This window comes from Mytilus edulis, chromosome 3 (assembly GCF_963676685.1).
Source record: "Mytilus edulis chromosome 3, xbMytEdul2.2, whole genome shotgun sequence".
Taxonomy (NCBI): domain Eukaryota; kingdom Metazoa; phylum Mollusca; class Bivalvia; order Mytilida; family Mytilidae; genus Mytilus; species Mytilus edulis.
In genome coordinates, this window is record NC_092346.1 from 8,164,365 (window position 1) to 8,179,227 (window position 14,863).

General features: G+C 32.8%; 2 protein-coding genes across 2 annotated transcripts in view; both read right to left on the minus strand.

Moving 5' to 3' along the window:
• LOC139514157 (exocyst complex component 5-like) overlaps positions 1 to 3,944 on the minus strand; it is a 38,246-nt gene extending 34,302 nt beyond the window's left edge. The window contains exons 1-2 of the mRNA XM_071302939.1: positions 3,817 to 3,944; positions 1,159 to 1,392 (exon numbers count right to left, since the gene is read on the minus strand). Coding sequence (XP_071159040.1) covers positions 1,159 to 1,392; positions 3,817 to 3,852 — 270 coding nt within the window. The 5' untranslated portion in view covers positions 3,853 to 3,944. The remainder of the gene's footprint in view (positions 1 to 1,158; positions 1,393 to 3,816) is intronic.
• A 4,827-nt stretch (positions 3,945 to 8,771) lies between these two features.
• LOC139514158 (NPC intracellular cholesterol transporter 2-like) lies at positions 8,772 to 13,026 on the minus strand. The gene is made up of 4 exons (XM_071302941.1): positions 12,648 to 13,026; positions 11,230 to 11,334; positions 10,643 to 10,818; positions 8,772 to 10,154 (listed from the first exon to the last, which is right to left on the minus strand). The coding sequence occupies exons 1-4, from the start codon at positions 12,733 to 12,735 to the stop codon at positions 10,068 to 10,070; spliced, it is 456 nt and encodes a 151-aa protein (XP_071159042.1). The 5' UTR covers positions 12,736 to 13,026; the 3' UTR covers positions 8,772 to 10,067.
• Between the last annotated feature and the right edge of the window lie 1,837 nt (positions 13,027 to 14,863).

Sequence of the window (14,863 nt, forward strand, 5' to 3'; positions counted from 1 at the left end):
GTCATACCACATCTTCTTGTATCTAATGGATGAAGAGTTGTCTCATTGGCAGTCATACCACATCTTCTTGTATCTAATGGATGAAGAGTTGCCTCATTGGCAGTCATACCACATCTTCTTGTATCTAATGGATGAAGAGTTGCCTCATTGGCAGTCATACCACATCTTCTTGTATCTAATGGATGACGAGTTGTCTCATTGGCAGTCATACCACATCTTCTTGTATCTAATGGATGAAGAGTTGTCTCATTGGCAGTCATACCACATCTTCTTGTATCTAATGGATGAAGAGTTGTCTCATTGGCAGTCATACCACATCTTCTTGTATCTAATGGATGAAGAGTTGCCTCATTGGCAGTCATACCACATCTTCTTGTATCTAATGGATGAAGAGTTGTCTCATTGGCAGTCATACCACATCTTCTTGTATCTAATGGATGAAGAGTTGTCTCATTGGCAGTCATACCACATCTTCTTGTATCTAATGGATGAAGAGTTGTCTCATTGGCAGTCATACCACATCTTCTTGTATCTAATGGATGAAGAGTTGTCTCATTGGCAGTCATACCACATCTTCTTGTATCTAATGGATGAAGAGTTGTCTCATTGGCAGTCATACCACATCTTCTTGTATCTAATGGATGAAGAGTTGCCTCATTGGCAGTCATACCACATCTTCTTGTATCTAATGGATGAAGAGTTGCCTCATTGGCAGTCATACCACATCTTCTTGTATCTAATGGATGAAGAGTTGTCTCATTGGCAGTCATACCACATCTTCTTGTATCTAATGGATGAAGAGTTGTCTCATTGGCAGTCATACCACATCTTCTTGTATCTAATGGATGAAGAGTTGTCTCATTGGCAGTCATACCACATCTTCTTGTATCTAATGGATGAAGAGTTGTCTCATTGGCAGTCATACCACATCTTCTTGTATCTAATGGATGAAGAGTTGCCTCATTGGCAGTCATACCACATCTTCTTGTATCTAATGGATGAAGAGTTGTCTCATTGGCAGTCATACCACATCTTCTTGTATCTAATGGATGAAGAGTTGTCTCATTGGCAGTCATACCACATCTTCTTGTATCTAATGGATGAAGAGTTGCCTCATTGGCAGTCATACCACATCTTTTTATAGTTATAAATACTAACCTGGTTTTTCTTTTGAAGTTCAGCTACTCTTTGCCAATGACGTTTTTCCTCGTCTTTACAATTTTCTTCTAATTTTTCAATTTTCTTTTCTATTTGTGCATTTTTTCCCTCCAGATCTTTAATCATCTTTTCAAAAGCTGTATGTAGAAGCATTGGGTTGAACTGTGCCTGGTCTCTATTGTGAATTGTTCTCCATGCTATTCTCTCGACAAATTCATGAGCATCAAATGGCTCCTTCAAAAATATTAAACATTCCATTTAGAATTCTTAAGAACATGCTCTTATATTATTAATAATGATAATTATAATGAAAAGAGGATGACTAAATTAGCATTCACTTGTCTACCTTGAGGCCATCACACTAAACACACAGAATAAGTAGCACAAATATTATAACTTCTTGAACATATAATTCAACTTTCATGCTAAATGTTTGTCTGTAGAATAAGAAACATATAATAATACATTATACACAAACATTAAAAAAACATTGGAGAGTTAGAAAGTTCTTCTTTTAAAAGTATTAAGATGTTTATATAGTTTTATTTCATTTAGTAGTTTATTCCAAATTATTGAGAGGTTATAATTACAGTACAAAATGTATATGTGAATGCATGATATTTTTTCATTTCACAGTCAAACCAGCATTAAGTGTTTACTACAGTGACAGAGAGGTTCTAAGTAAGAAGCAGACTAAAAAAATGTCACAATATTATGATTTTTGGTTGTCAGTTTTTAAATTGTGAAGAAATAAGTATCTCTTTTGTTCAAGATGTTTTAGTTCAACCTGCTTGTACATGTTGTAGGAAAACATAATCTTGGTCATTTAGTGCTTGCAATTATGTATATAGTTAGAGGTCCTATTGGGGCCTCGATAGGTCAAGGTTGACCCTACTTTCACATGGAAATCAATCTTCTGAAAGTGAAATCTCTTTGGTTTTGTCTGTTCCTACCGAGCAGCCTAGTGGTTCTCTCCAAATATTTTGGCTTCCTCCAACATAATAAAAGACTGCCTGGTGTCCTATCCCTCTCTTTGTGTTAGGGCGGGGATTGTCCTTGTCAATATTGTTGTAAATACATTAGTGGCATATCTTCTTTAATCCTGATTGGGAGTGTACATGGATTCCACTGTACTCTTGCAGCTCTTGAGGGGTGCTCCGAATAAGAGGGGTCTACGCACATACACAAAAGGTGCCTTTCAAAATATAATATTGAACAACCATTTTGTATGCATATAAAGATTATTAAATGAAAGAATTTTTATATGGAGTTGTAGGTGAAATACCACCTAATCTTGGTACATCACATCCAGTTGCAGACCAAAAAACATTCCCTTGATTTGACAGTTGTAGGAAATTAATGCTACATTTTATTGCAGTAATAAAATATGAGTCATAAACATAATTATACATGAATCTTGGGTGTTTCAAAGCACCATTCTTTTTTCATTTGGTGCTTCTATAAATATTTTGGAAACTTGGTAAAATCAAACATGGTACATGTAAGTAAGTACATGTACATGTAGCTTGTAAACAAGACAGAAAGGGTGAAAATTTGATTGTTTAACTTCCAAAGATGGTTATTATCTTATTTATGCAATGAAATGTTGTAGCATTGGACAGAATAAAAATTTACTCATGCCAAGTATTTCTTTATTTGAAACAAAGATAAATTATGCACTCTTAAAGTCTATATTGAAAAGTGCAAACTTAACACAAACAGAGACAAAGGGGAAAGAATATGTGGGTTAGTGGTCTAGTGTTGAAGACTGATGACTACAGTGCTGAAAGTCCCAGGGACGATTCTGACTCTGGGCGCTGGAAATTTCAGTACATCACAAGGATGATTTTTACCCTCCCACACTTCTCAGATCGTAATAAAAACTAGAATGGGTATTTTTGGGGCTCCCTTCTCTGACCTGGAGATCAATCTTCTCAAGTTCTGATATCTCTCTGCTTTGTCTGTTTCCGCCAAGTAGCCTGGTGGTCCTCTCCGAGACATTCTGCTACCTCTACCATAACAACAATTACAGACTTCCCGATGTCCTAGCACTCCCTTTGTCATGTTTTTGTTGGGATGGGGATTGTCCTTTTAAAACAATAACATGTCATAAATATAACATCCCTATTAATCCCAATAGAGAGTGTACATGAATTCCACCCACAGCTCTCAATGCCAATGGGTTATTCGGATAACGGAGGAATTTACAGGTACTTTCATACAAGACATAACACATTAGGGTATCACATCTGTAAGCTTTCCTATGAGATTTATCTATAAAACATTACAACAGCGATGCAAAAGGTGTCTGAAATTGACTAATTTACCAGAAGGTATATCATGTCAGTGAAGAGAGAAAATTTCTATGAATAATTTGCAGCCTTCAGTTGTCACGCCCAGTCTGTCAATAACTCATTGTCTGTTAGCTGGCTATAATTCTGGACATATGAAGCAGCTGTTGTGTTATAGACAGACTAGATCAGTATCGGCTTAAAGTGTCAATCTTCAAAAGAGGAAGTTAGTTTGGAAAGATGAAGCAGACGATTAAAATATTTTGCTCCAACATCACTTTTGAATCGTGTCAGAGGCTCACATTTTCGTCCTATTTAAAATCACGAGTCTAAATATCACAAATTATACTTATGCTTTTCTTGATACCTGTTCGAGTTCTTCTAAGGACACTTGATGAGACATATCGATGTACTTTTTCCAACTTTTTCAGTGCCCAAGGGAAATAACTCTAATCAGATATAATAAATTTAGGACGCATATATCGGACTGAAGACGAAGTATTTCCGGATTTTTATATTCCTCAAAACTTTATTATTAAAATTGTTGACATGTGAGTAAAAAAAAAAAGATATGTCTACTAATACCTTATTATTCCACGACTGAATGACTACTATAACTGTTACACATACTGTTTGTCCGCCCTCGTCGTCGTCGTATGTTAACTTTTACAAAAATCTTCTCCTCTAAAAGTTTAACTACTGGTCCAAATTTAACCAAACTTGGCCACAATCATCAACGATCTTATTCTCATGAAATGCTGAGCAAAACAATCAAACTAGACTTGCAATAAGTTTCCACATTGGTTCTGATGAAAGTCTTACTTTTTCAAAAATTTATTTGGGTATTTTTAAAGTAAATCAAGTCATCCGGGGCTCCTGGAAGCCTCTAGTTATTTCTTCAACGGTTTAATACATCTATGATGTCTGCCATGTCATTAATCATTTTTTTTTAAACAGATATTTACCAAATGTTGTGTGCAATTTCTTTTACACTAATTTCTATTTTATAAAAAAATGTGTGGACACAGATCAATGTGGATAGTAATTGCTAATTTTTTGTTGGTGTTATGATCATCGAGTTTATGAATTAGTTGTCCCCCTCCAGATATTGTATGCACTACATGTGTATTTCTTTGTCTTATCATAGGGTTCTTTGTTAAACTGCATTGAACTCAGGTAGTTTGCCTTATCAGCTGCAATTCTTATTAAAAGTTGGAACTATATATCGATATATATAAAATTAATTGTCACTTTTCAGGACATCTTATATAATTTCCCCAATTATCTTTTTACATATAGAATAATGTTTAGTGTCAACCACGTTTGATAGCTATTAGAATCATCTTCTACAAAATGCAAAGGAGATTTATGAATCATTTACTCAAAATGTCCCAGGCTCTGCTTTTGTGGGTGTAGCAACATTTGTTAATCAGCATGAACATTTTTCCAAATTTTCAAACATGACACACAAAGGATTGTGTGGGATAGATGAGTTTCAAGTGGTTACAGAAATCAAGCATGTTTTATTGGTTTTTTTTCAAGTTTACCTCAAATAAGTATAGGATGAAATATTTTGTCCTGCATTATTTAAGTTGTAATCTCCGTCCTTCTTTTGTATTTTTCACTTTATTTGGTCCTGTGTTTTTTTATTAGTTTACCAGTATCGATCCTGACTTTTTTTACTTAAATTGCTATCCTGACTTTTTTTTTACATAAATTGCTATCCTGACTTTTTTTTTACATAAATTGCTATCCTGAGTTTTTTTTTGCACAGTTGCTCATCCTGTCCTTGCTTACTCAAACCTCCTGTCCTGCATTTTTCAGTATCATCCTGCCCTCCCCTTAAATCAAATGGTAGCTCCCTTACTATTCACTGGGACGTTTCAATAATGCAAAACATGTACAATTAACCATGCTATCAGAATCTTGATAAGGTCAGAGCTGAAGTTAAAATTTCCAAATGCAAAGAAACCAAACTCAAAACAACTAAAGACATAAGAATACCCAATCCACATTATTTTATAGCAATACCCCAGTTCTAGTCAATGATATTAAAACAATATAGGAAAGTAAAATTGACCAAGTTCAATAGAGCATATGGGAACTTAAATAATAAAATGAGAATGCACAAACGTAAATGGCTGTCCCTGCTTTACTGATCATGGATGAAGATTTAACTACTAGTATCAGTAACATTTAATTCTATGGATGATTCAGGTTAATGAGGTCAAATTCAGAAGAACCTTGCCAGCAAACATGTTAATTTTAAACTTCACAATTTTTAATTACACCAAATTGCTTATTATACCTGAGATCCAGACACAACCACTAAAACTGAACATTCACCAACAAATACTGCAAAATGGAACCAGTTTGTATGAACCTTACCAGGTCTTACCAATCAGGTTAGGAATCTGGTGTACAGTAGTTGTCATTTGTTATTTGTGTTTCTCTTTTTTATATAGATTAGACCCGTTTGAATGGTTTTACACTAGTTATTTTGGGGCCCTTTGTAGCTTGTTGTTCTGTGTGAGCCAAAGCTCTGCGTTGAAGGCTGTACCTTGACCTATTATGGTTTACTTTTATACATTGTTATTTGGATGGAGAGTTGTCTCATAGGCACTCATACCAAATCTTCCTATATCTATGGATATCTGTCCATATGCCACATAAAGTTGACCTATTTAACCTATTGCTTTAAGTATCTGAGATATGGACTTTACTTTTATATCTAACCTTGAATACTGTTCTTTAAAATGAGGCCAAGTTCAGGTTAACACTGTCTGACAGACATTTAGTCTTTGCAAAGGCATCCTCATACCAAACAAAGTTATCAAGTAAGAAATTCATGTGATAAAGAAAACTAAAGTTTTTTTCATTTCAGTCACTTAATAATAAAAATTTGTAAGGGTTCCGCGGAACCCAGTGTCTCGCCTATTTTTTGCTGTAAATCGCAGGCTCAACAACAATGAGGAAAAAAATCAATAAAAATATTCCTCTTCTTACTATTTTATGATTGTAAGAAAATCTAAGTCCATTTAAAAGTAAATTACAGAAAAATTTAAGTAATTTTTTACAAACTTTTAAATACTTCTGGATACAATCTTATGATCATAAATAAGCTTCTGCTCATGTTTGGTACAAACCCAGGATAGTTTAAGAAAGTTATTAAAATTTTAAAAACTTTAACCACAGAGTGAATGTAATGGTTCCCCGCAGAAAAACTAAGTCCATTTAAAACTAAAATATGGAAAAATGGATTTATTTATTTACAAAATTTACTTCTGGATACTATCTTATGATCATAAACAAGCTGCTATTTAAGTTTGGTACAAACCCAAGATAGTTTCAGAAAGTTATTAAAATTCTAAAAACTTTAACCACAGAGTGAATGTTTTGTTTCCCCGCAGAAAAAACTAAGTCCATTTATAGTAAAATACGGAAAAAATGGAATTTCATTTTTACAAAATTTACTTCTGGATACTATCTTATGATCATAAAAAAGCTTCTGTCCAAGTTTGGTACAAACCCAGGATAGTTTAAGAAAGTTATTAAAATTCTAAAAACTTTAACCACAGAGTGAATGTTTTGTTTCCCCGCAGAAAAAAACTAAGTCCATTTATAGTAAAATACGGAAAAAATGGAATTTTATTTTTACAAAATTTACTTCTGGATACTATCTTATGATCATAAACAAGCTTCTGTCCAAGTTTGGTACAAACCCAGGATAGTTTAAGAAAGTTATTAAAATTCTAAAAACTTTAACCACAGAGTGAATGTTTTGTTTCCCCGCAGAAAAAACTAAGTCCATTTATAGTAAAATACGGAAAAAATGGAATTTTATTTTTACAAAATTTACTTCTGAATACTATCTTATGATCATAAACAAGCTTCTGTCAAAGTTTAGTAGAAATCCAGTATAGTTTAAGAAAGTTATTAAAATTTCAAAAACTTTAACCACAGAGTGAATATTTGTTGACGCTGACAACGACGGAATGTAGGATCGCTTAGTCTCGCTTTTTCGACTTAAGTCGAAGGCTCGACAAAAATGAGATCAAAGGCAACAGACATATAGCAAACAAAAACTTCATAATATAGGACACTTGTATACAAGATATAAAGTATCTAGGTCTATTTCATTCTGAAATAGAACACTTTATACTATAAATACTTTATCTAGTACATGTAGTCACATGTTTGAATACCCTTTTGTGGGCTTGGGCTGTTTTCTGCTCTGGTCCGGTTGTTGTCTCTTTAATAACAGTTAGGGCCATGTTTACCTGCCTTAAATCAAACACAAACCTTCATATTTAGGTATGGAATATTGTGATACAACTTCATTGAGATCCATTCACTGACATACAAGTTATTGTCTGGATACCAAATGTCTTTGGATGAAGACGACAATGTCATACCATAGTCTATTTTTTCTGCAACTTCAATATGACCTAGATGAAGGACTAAGAAGTTGTTTTACAGTTTCTTTTATTACATATTCTGACATCAGACTGATTTTTTTAAGCTGATGTGCATTTTGGTGTGTGTTTGTTTTTTCTAGATTGGCTACAGCTATTGGCGAAGGGTTGAGATCTCACTAAACAGGTTTAACCCAGTCACAATTTTGCATGTCCCAAGCCAGGAGACTCTGGCGTTTGTTAGTCTTGTATGATTTTTAATCTAAATTCATTTATATGTTAAGCATGACATCCTTTTTCTCTAGTACACATTTCAGTTTTAGTGGCCAGCTGAAGTCCACCTAGAAAGAGATTTTCTCGTCATGTTTGAAGACCCTTTCGTGGGGTTGGGCAGTTTTCTGCTCTAGTTGGGTTGTTGTCTCTTTGACATGTTCCCATTTCCATTCTCAATTTTAATTACTACCGGTAGTTATACATAGTATAAAAAAGAAGATGTGGTATGATTGCCAATGAGACAACTATCCACAAAAGACAAAAATGACACAGACATTAACAACTATAGGTCATAGCATTGTTTTTAGCCCCAATTCCTAAACAGTTATGACCATGCTAACCCCTAAAATCAATCACAGATCTTCCTTTTTAGGTATGGAACCTTGTGGTACAATTTCATTCAGATCCATTAACTTACGGAAGTTATTGTCTTAGGATGACGACAACATTGCTCTACCATCTTGCCTGCGGTTATATTTACAAAACATAATCCATTTTTTCTACAACTTTAACATGACCTGGATAAAGGACTACACAGTTGGTTTACAAAATCAAACTGAATCATTTGAACACAGACCAACCATTACAAGAAACATTCAGTAAAAAAAATGTCCCATATAACAAAACAGAAAAATAAACAGAAAGATTTTTTTATTGAAAATAGACCTATAAAATGTTCATTTGTATATAAATGTGAAGTGACAATATAAAAGCAAGCATGATAATCTCTTATATTAAAGATTACAAAAGGCTATAACAGATCATTAATCATATTTCAAAGAGATTTCTTCCTGACAATAAAAAAGTGTATAAAATTACAATGTAATTTAAAAAAAAAAAAAAAAATTACATTAGTTTTTAGACATTTGTTTATATTTTTATAAATCAATCAAAAAATTATTAAAAAGCTTTGTCTATTTGTCAGAACAATGTAAGAATAATAACATATTTTCATTGTACAATTATGATCTTGATGATATAAATCCATATTATGCATTTTAAACAATTATCCACTTCAGCATTGAGTTTAACAAGCATTTACAGTATTTATGAACTTTGAGTAAACTTTAGATATTATTTAAAGCTATAAAAGATTTGTTTAACACCACGCTTTTATCATTCGATGTCACACAATTCAGACATTTTCGCAAACGCACTCTTAATACAGATCAAGAAAAAAAAATGCAATCGTTTTAAATTAATACACTAATGAAAAGCAATTAAAAGATTGTAATTTGTGCATTCATACATTGGGAAAAGCATAAACAACCAACCCATTCATCTTAAATCTGACTTACAAAAATAACAACAAACACATGTAAACAAAAATGTACAGGCTATATTTTTATATTAAGATATTGGTCAATCTTGCTTTTCTGAAAATTTGAAAACATAACTTTTTGTTACTTTTGACTAAGGTTTTAACTTTCCTTTTTACTATGGCAGGTAACCATATTCTTATTTTGAAAATGAAGTCTTCATCCAAGTAAGGCAAAGAATCATATATTCTAGAAGAAAATGATGTTTAATTTTTTTAAATTTCATGCCTCTAATAATCAATTGTAATTGTCTAAAGAAAAAGTTTACATTGCTTCATCCTATGGAACACATATATATACATAACAATATCATTGTAAACGTAACAAATGTTTAACAAAACAAATAGTATTTAATGAGATTTGGTCAACATTGAAAATATTTCTGAACTAATGCAAGGTTTGTTATTAACTTGAACCTTTTTTTTCAGAGCACACCTTTTTGGAAATATATTTGCCACCAAATATGGGGGAGATTCTTTTCGATGTTTGTTTTTTTAATAGAAAGTGTACAATTAATTGAGTGATTATCTCCCTTACATAATGTTTAATTTAGAATGGGAAAATAAATATCAAAGACGTCCTTGTTTAGATTGTTCATGTTTTTTGGTATCTTAATCAGATATTTCAGCTGGAATTTCAATACACAGAATGTCTTTGTTATTCTCATCCAAAAGCTCCCATCGTACTACAAGTTGCAACTGAAATATATATAAAGAATAATCATGTTAGGTAAAGATACAAGTACATGTAACAACTTCCTGTATGTGTTTTCTACTTAGATAGATAAAATAAACAAAATAACCATGTCAATTATATACAAGTAACCATTTCCTGTGTAATTATTTTTAGTAGAAAAAACACAACACCTTTTAACTAACTAGAGTTTATGTTTTATGTAATAATAAAGTTGCTCTTTTAGAGATGTGTTGACTTCTAATTATTAGAATAAATAAATTTAGTTTAGTAGTACTGTTGGGTTGCTGTCTCGGTGAAATCAACTAAAATTGTGTACAAATATCATGTATGTATCCAAGAACTTTATACCAGGAAGTCCCCCCCCCCCTTTTTAAACTTTTAAATGCATTGAATTAATTAATTTTTGCGATACCTTTAGTCAAAATGTTCACAATAATAAAAATATTGTAAAATCTTAAATTGGGATATATGTATTACTAAAATAACTTACATTTGGATAACTGCTTTTAATGGGAATGGTATTATTGTAAACATAGTTCTTTCCCTTTGTCAAAGGACAGGTCAGTCCACTATGTTGACAGCCATCCACATTTGGTGGTGTAAATGGAACTGGTATGTAACTAATTACACCATGGACATCAGCTGTTACCTTTGTATACCCCTCTCCTGTAAACATACATGTATTTGTTATAAATTTATAACATGACATCAAATATACTTTCATACATGTGTAATTTGTGATTGATATATTGTTGCTTGCTTGGCCTTATCAAGCATGTCTAGTGGCATATTCAGGATGAACAAATAAAATTTACATGTTTAAATACAATATTTGGCTGGTCAATACTCAAATAACCAGCAGGGTTTTGCTAACCCTGTAATGTATGAAAATCAGCATGAAAATTACGAATGTATTTGTGATACATGTACACTTTTCTCTCAGTTTTAAACAGGTACAAATTTGATCCAAATCGTTGTCCTAGATGAATTCCTGATGGCATTAGTTTAGATTAACCTGTTGTATTATTCAAGAGAATATATAATATATAACATGTATAATGTATCTATTGATTATACCTGCAGTAAATGATATTGACATAGCAGCACTTGATCCTTTCTTTAGCTTACAAGGAGGAGCATTACATCCTGGAATTACTACATTTGTTACTTTAGATGATCCACCTGAAATAAAACAAAGGCAATTTGTTAAAGATGTTTCCTGATTCTAAACATAAAGGAAAATGTCGATGGGTTGTCACTCAATTGTTAATTCTATAATTTTTCAGGCTACTTCCCTTCATTTTTTATAAAATTTGTCTTTTATCCTCTATTGTTCATATTTTATAACCCTGTTTTTATTCTCTAGATCTATTGAACTATTTTTTATTTAATATTTGACATATTTTTCCTTTATTCTTTACTTTTTTTTTACCACTTTTTGAAGTATTGGTCCATTATTCTCTTAACCTATAAACGCTTTCAAAAACCCTGTGAGTACATGTTGCTTAAATAATTTGGTAGATCATATATTTATTTTGAAAGTGTGTAACCAAAAATGCCAATAATGCCTGTTAGTGTACATGGGGGGGGGGGGGGGGTCTCATTCGGGGGTTCCACTTACTGTTTTGTCAGATTCCCGTATCCCGCTTACACTATGAACGTAAGCAATTCTCATTTTATTGTCATTTCCTGGGTCCTGCAAGACCTCATTTCCCGTTTTCAAGCCACAATAATTTGACATTCACGTGTCACGCTTACAAAAAATTGGCAATCCCACGTCACGCTTAGACCCCAATGAGACCCACTACATGAGTAATACTCGTGTAGTGGGTCTCTTAAAGTACATGTACATGTATGAAAATTTATGGTAAGTCATGTAGGTAGGAAGGAACACAACAATGTTTTTGGCTTTACAATCCTCATTTGGATTTAAAATAGATACAAAGAAGTAATGTCTATACAAGTATTTGTATACACATCCTTGGTCTAAAAAAGGGGGATGCAGTGACATTTTGAGTAAAAATATCCGAATTTGCACCCAGAAATAATACTAATTTTCTTGCAACATATTTTTGTAGTTGCGTGTTCATAAAATTGAGAATGGATTATTGGAAATGGGGAATGTGCCAAAGAGACAACAACCCGACCATAGAAAAAAACAACAGCAGAAGGTCACCAACAGTTCTTCAATGTAGCGAGAAATTCCCGCACCCGGAGGCGTCCTTTAACTGGCCCCTAAACAAATATATACTAGTTCAGTGATAATGAACGCCATACTAATTTCCAAATTGTACACAAGGAACTAAAATTAAAATAATACAAGACTAAAGGCCAGAGGCTCCTGACTTGGGATGCTTTCTTATTCGGTGAATGCTGAGATAAATAAAGAAACATGCATGTGAAAAAATTAGCATGGTTCTGGACATGCATTTTCTACAGAGCGAGACAGATGCATCTGCATGATAGTGTCAGTGATAGAGATTTACAAAACTCACTTTTACAAGTATGGAACGGTGTTTTGCCTGAGCTAAAATCTACAGACATACACACAACCAGGATAACAGCAGCTATAAATTTGTCCATTCTTTTCTGCAGCTCCACCTTATAATAATAGTTCCTTCTTCAAGTTCTTGACAACTTCAATCCTGTGATACACTTAACTGTCACGTGACAATCGTACGATTTTCCAAAGATCGTTCTGTTACAAACTCATACTCCAATGGATAACCTCGTACCTTTCCAAAGTCGTACCACAGTAAACTCACACCATACTAAATAGAAAGCATTCCAATATTTACAAAACAAGATATACAAAAAGGAGCAAAAGACAGTGTAACGTTAAAATAGCAAAACCGATGGGACACCAGTGATAAATATTTTTTATAAATTTCCTGTTGACAAAAGTTTAAATTTTTCGAAAAACTAAGGATTTTCTTATTCCAGGCATAGATTTCCTTAGCCGTATTTGGCACAACTTTTTGGAATTTTGGATCCTCAATGATCTTCAACTTTGTAATTGTTTGGCTTTATAACATTTTGATATGAGCGTCACTGATGAGTCTTATGTAGACGAAACGCGCGTCTGGCGTACTAAATTATAATCCTGGTACCTTTGATAACTATATAAAGGAAGAAGATATTATTCCTTTCAACAAAATGTAAAAAATACACATTCCCATTTTTCATCAATTTTTACATATTTTGTGGCTATTATCGTGAAAAATCAAACATTATACAATTTTGCACGACGTTAACTTGAAATATAGCTGGGGATCCATTTTTTCATTATATTTAAAAAAAAAAAAAAAAAAAAATCTCCACTTTGGCAAAGAATAAAAAAAATCATCTATCTGGAGAAATATTTACCGATGATCCATCTTAGACAAAAAAAAATACATACTATTCAAATTCTTCCATATTTTTTGTTGTTGAAAAGATAGACAAAGGGGAACGAAAAATCGTCTAGTTTGTTCTAACTTTACAAATGTTTTGTTATAGGGAAGGACAAATCCTACTTAAAAACAATGTGTTTCTTGTAAATTGAATCAGTCTTATCACCAGGTTTGTACTTACACAAGCAACACGACGGGTGTCACATATGTAGAGCAGGATCTGCTATCAGGACCTGCTATCCCTTCAGAAGAACATTTGATCATCCCTGTTTTTGTAGGTCTCAATTTTGTCGTATATAAATATAAAATCGTTTTTCTTTTTTGTCATGATATCATCTATTCGTTTTCGATTGTTAAATAACTGTTTATCTTTTTTTTTTATGTATCCCGCCTTTCTTTTTGTAGAGAGTTCCTCGTGTGAAATTAAAATATATGATTTAAAGAAAGGACAATTATTGCTGTAATCTAGTATACACTAACTATTTAAAGCACATTCCCTTGTGTACATTTTCGTAGTGTTAATTATTGCACAACTCTTAATTATTAAAAGAAAATGTATCGTGAACGCAATTTATACAAGCGTTATAAATCTATCAATTTAAAAATGGAATTTAAACGGATCTCTCCTGTGAGTTTGGCCACGATTCACTAAGTTACAATACAGCCCGAATCTGGTAACAAAGAGGCACAATTTGTGCCCATAGGAATATCTAAAACCTGTTAAAAAATGGTATTACCAGAACGCACTTAAATGTTGTTAAGTTAGGTATATATCTGTCATTAATGAGTTGTAGAGGTGACAACTATTATCAAAAGGACACTTTAATCAAATGAAAGAACGTCTGTTTGATAGGATTGTGTTGAAGTGAAGTGTACAGAGTCGAGCAGTCATAATTGTCAACCGAATTGTACGGACCCGTTTAAGCATGTAATTTATCCAAAACGTCACAAGAGTGTTTGCATTATTGTGTATGCGTAGTTTGAGAATCCAATATATAATAGGGTTAACTATTTGACTATCCGTGCATAGAGCGCAGGGTCTTTTTTGTAGACGAATTTTCATTCATTTAAGTTTACATTACCAACGAATGTAGCATTCTCTTCAAACTACTTCCATATTGTGTTAGGTGCTTTGTCGGTTGATACATACACAAAAGGAGGATGTTTTTAATTCAAGAAATAGTACTATAATATTTTACTTGGCCTTTTATCAATTTATAAATTGTTTTCAAGAGACGATGGATTTGTTTCTAGTGCACTAGCCAAACTGGAACTGCAAGATCTCCAGACATGCCTGAGACTCAAGCCAAAAGTTTATA

Excerpts from the sequence above, each read along its gene's own strand:
- LOC139514158 (XM_071302941.1), bottom strand. The coding sequence starts at position 12,735 with ATGGACAAATTTATAGCTGCTGTTATCCTGGTTGTGTGTATGTCTGTA. Across the intron at positions 11,335-12,647 it reads ACCGTTCCATACTTGTAAAA|GTGGATCATCTAAAGTAACA; the intron begins GTGAGTTTTGTA and ends GTTTTATTTCAG. Across the intron at positions 10,155-10,642 it reads TTAAAAGCAGTTATCCAAAT|TTGCAACTTGTAGTACGATG; the intron begins GTAAGTTATTTT and ends TATATATTTCAG.